The sequence below is a fragment of the Electrona antarctica genome (genome assembly GCF_951216825.1).
Source record: "Electrona antarctica genome assembly, chromosome: 3".
Lineage (NCBI taxonomy): Eukaryota > Metazoa > Chordata > Actinopteri > Myctophiformes > Myctophidae > Electrona > Electrona antarctica.
The window spans coordinates 35,610,279-35,613,567 of NC_136808.1; the positions used below are offsets into that span (position 1 = coordinate 35,610,279).

Below are 3,289 nucleotides of genomic sequence, written 5' to 3' on the forward strand. Positions count from 1 at the left end.
GCCCCTAGCCTTAAACCACTCTGATGTTAAACCAGGAGAATGTTCGATATAGCAAAGTTGGGTGAAACTTCATTGGTAGAAATCACACATTCCTGACAAAAAACTGAATAAGCAAATATCACCTGAATAGGTAAAATCGTTGGACCGAAACTTTGTTTTTAGAAAGACAATCTAATATTTTGAAACACATTTTTCGATCATACTGAACAACTATTATTTGACTGTAAAATTTAAATGAGTTGACATATATAGTCCAAAAGGTTTTTAGGGGCTTCTGGTGCTTTCCAGTCTAGCACCACAGAACTCCACAGTTTGTCCAAGCAAAACATAATTAGGACTAAAACCAGTTCTCTGTTGGGTCACCTTCCTGGCAGCTACCACCAAATACTCTCATCTCAGTTCCGGTCTCAACTCTTCTCTCTGGAGCAATACCTACAAAAGAGGAACCCTGGAAACTAGGAAAGCATGACTTTCAGATTGCATTTGAAAACAAATCTGTTTCAATATTAATAACACATAAGAGCTTTACAGGCAATACATTTATTTCTGTTGAGGTGAAAAACACAACTTCTTATATGGCCAATAACACGCAGCCAATGCTGGAGGTTAATTACCCCTGACTTATGTGTATGTTTGAATGCTGAAAAAAGTATATATTCTATTAGTTTTAGGACACATGTTTTTACCTATACAGTTTGAATCATGACTATTGAAAAAGCAGGAAAGTACAGTTCAATACAAGGTCTGCTAAGTGAATTTAAAACTCAAGAAAGCCCATGGCTTGTTTCCATTGGGGTCAAGTTCAAGTTTATTGGTCATTTAAATGACCAATAAACTTGAACTTGACCCCAATGGAAACATTGTCCCCTCCTCTTTTGCCTCCTTATCATCAGCTGAAATAGCCGATCTACAAGCTTGCAATGCTTTATGTTGTGACACGTTGTGAGTTTGTAGATCTGGTATTTTTTCATGTGGTTAGGATGACAAACAGATCAGTGAGACCATGCTCATAGTAATGTACAGTATAGCCATTTATATCAAGTATACATTATTCCAGATTTTAGTTTTTTGCAGATTTGTAAAAAAAAAAAAAAAAAAAGTTGTTGATAATTGTTTGCGTGTGTACATTTTACTAATAGCAAAATTATATTTGCCAATAACCAAATACAATATTGCTATTTATTGTTTTTAATGTTTGTTTGTGGCTTTCGCCTTTATTTTTTTATTTTTTTATAGAGGGACAGACAGTAGGCTGACAGGAAATGGGGATAGAGATGGGGGGGTGACATACAGTAAAGTCCGTCGGGATCGGGAGTCTAACCCGCAGCACATTGCCAGACTGGACTGCAGGGTGCCTGGACCGCTGAGCAACGGCCCAGGCCCAATATTGCTATTTCAATATATTTATTTGCTATGATATATCGGTAGTCAATTAAGGAGTTCAAATAGCTACAAACAGCTCCTACTCAGATTGTATCTTTCTTCTGAAAAATACCCTGACACATACACACTTGATTAGAGCAGCAAATAGAACCACAACAAGCAGCACCACTGTTACTAAAAACAACATGACATCTACAGAGTGGTATGAGTACCAGGGCATTTTGTAGGACTCTGTGCGGAGGTGAGCGGCACCTTTGTGTCTCATAACAAACTCTATCCAGAAGACGGCACTGTCCAGTGGCTCCATTGGCTTGTCTCTGTGTAGTCTAGAGAGCCTCTGCATGTTCATCCTGTAGGAGGGCTCATGGAGGACCTCCTGTAATGCCTCCAGGAAGTTGTTATCTTTGTCCACTGTGGCCATTGAGAGAACAATCGCGCCTCCTCTCTCTTTGAGACGCAGCAGGTTGTCGTATTGGTCAAAAAACAGTGGGAGACCCACAACAGGCACTCCGTGATAGATGGCCTCTTGAACCCCGTTCGTACCTCCATGGGCCACAAATAGCTTTATCTGTGGGTGTCCCAGAAGATCGTTTTGTGGCATCCAGTCAAGCAGTAATGTGTTGTTCCCCAGAGTAGCAGGCCTGTCCCCTTTATGCCTCCAGATGACTTTCTGAGGTAGTTTGGCAAATGCGGCAGCTATCTCATCCGTTATGTCAGTGGGCAGTCCACTGACAAAGGTCCCCAGAGACATGATAATGACTCCATGTTCCCCAGAGCTCTGAACAAACTCCTCCAGGTCTGGAGGAAGAGGTTTAGCAGGTTTGCACTGGAATCCTCCCATATAGATAACGTTAGGCATGGTGGGGCGAGGGAACTCGAACACAAAGTCAACTCTCATAAGCCACAGGTCTGCCCCCTGCATCAACTCAGTGAATTTGACTTCTGGTCCAAAAAACTCATCGCAAAAAGCCTGATATACTGGATTGACTAAAAATATATTTTCAGCTTGATTTAGAAAATAGAAAAGCATGTTTTTAACTCTTTGTACAAAATTCATTTTGTCTGATAATCCTGACATATTCATTGGGATATAAGATAAAGGTGAGGGTGCAATGCTATGATGTCCCTCCCCACTGGTTACCCATCGCACATTGTAGACTAGAGGAAGCTTTAAATAATGAGCTAACAAAATACCACCCCCCCATGCTGGGTCAGTAAGGACTAAATCATAGTCTCTCTCCTTAATGTCATTCATCAAATCTGTGTTTTCAAACATGTTTCGAGTCATCTCACAAATCATCCTGGGAACACTTGTGAGGAAATCGAGTGCCATCATTTCCAAATAAAAAAGATTCAATGCAGAGCTTTTGCCTCTTTCTATATCCAGTAGTTTTCCAAGAATTGAGTTCACAAAGTCCTCGTTGACCCCTTCAGCCACTGGCACAGTGATTGAGTCATAATAGGTGGATTCCTCTTTGATGTACCAGCTTTGAGTTGTCCTCACCACTGTAATGGAGTGTCCCTTCGAGTGTAGAGCTTTGACCAGGATATCCATGTTCACCCAGTGACTTCCTTCTATCGGAACAACCAGAATCTTACCTCCTTGGCAGAATGGCCAGAGAACCATTAAACATGTCACAAGGAGGCAAACTGTCCTCCATAGCTGCCATGCCATCGCTAACCTATAGTTACAAGCAAAGACATATATGTAATATCTCTAAAAGGTTGAAATTGTTTCAATATGATGTGTAGTGTGATATCAAAAGTAGACAGTCAGAGACACTATAAGATTAAAATGTTCATGCAATATTACCGACTTGGGTTGGGGAGTTAGTTTAGACTGAGCACTGAAATAGCATTTAGCTTCCAATGATTACAATCCTGTTATGTTCTGATGCTTCTATTG

At 40.6% G+C, this 3,289-nt stretch overlaps 1 protein-coding gene across 1 annotated transcript; it reads right to left on the reverse strand.

Annotated features, from left to right (window-relative positions):
- Window positions 1-1,462: 1,462 nt before the first annotated feature.
- LOC306919763 (UDP-glucuronosyltransferase 2A2-like) lies at window positions 1,463-2,989 on the reverse strand (the record flags this gene model as incomplete). Its single annotated transcript, XM_079496314.1, has 1 exon — window positions 1,463-2,989. Exon 1 carries the CDS (start codon window positions 2,936-2,938, stop codon window positions 1,463-1,465), a length of 1,476 nt encoding a protein of 491 aa, XP_079352440.1. The 5' UTR covers window positions 2,939-2,989.
- Window positions 2,990-3,289: the final 300 nt, after the last annotated feature.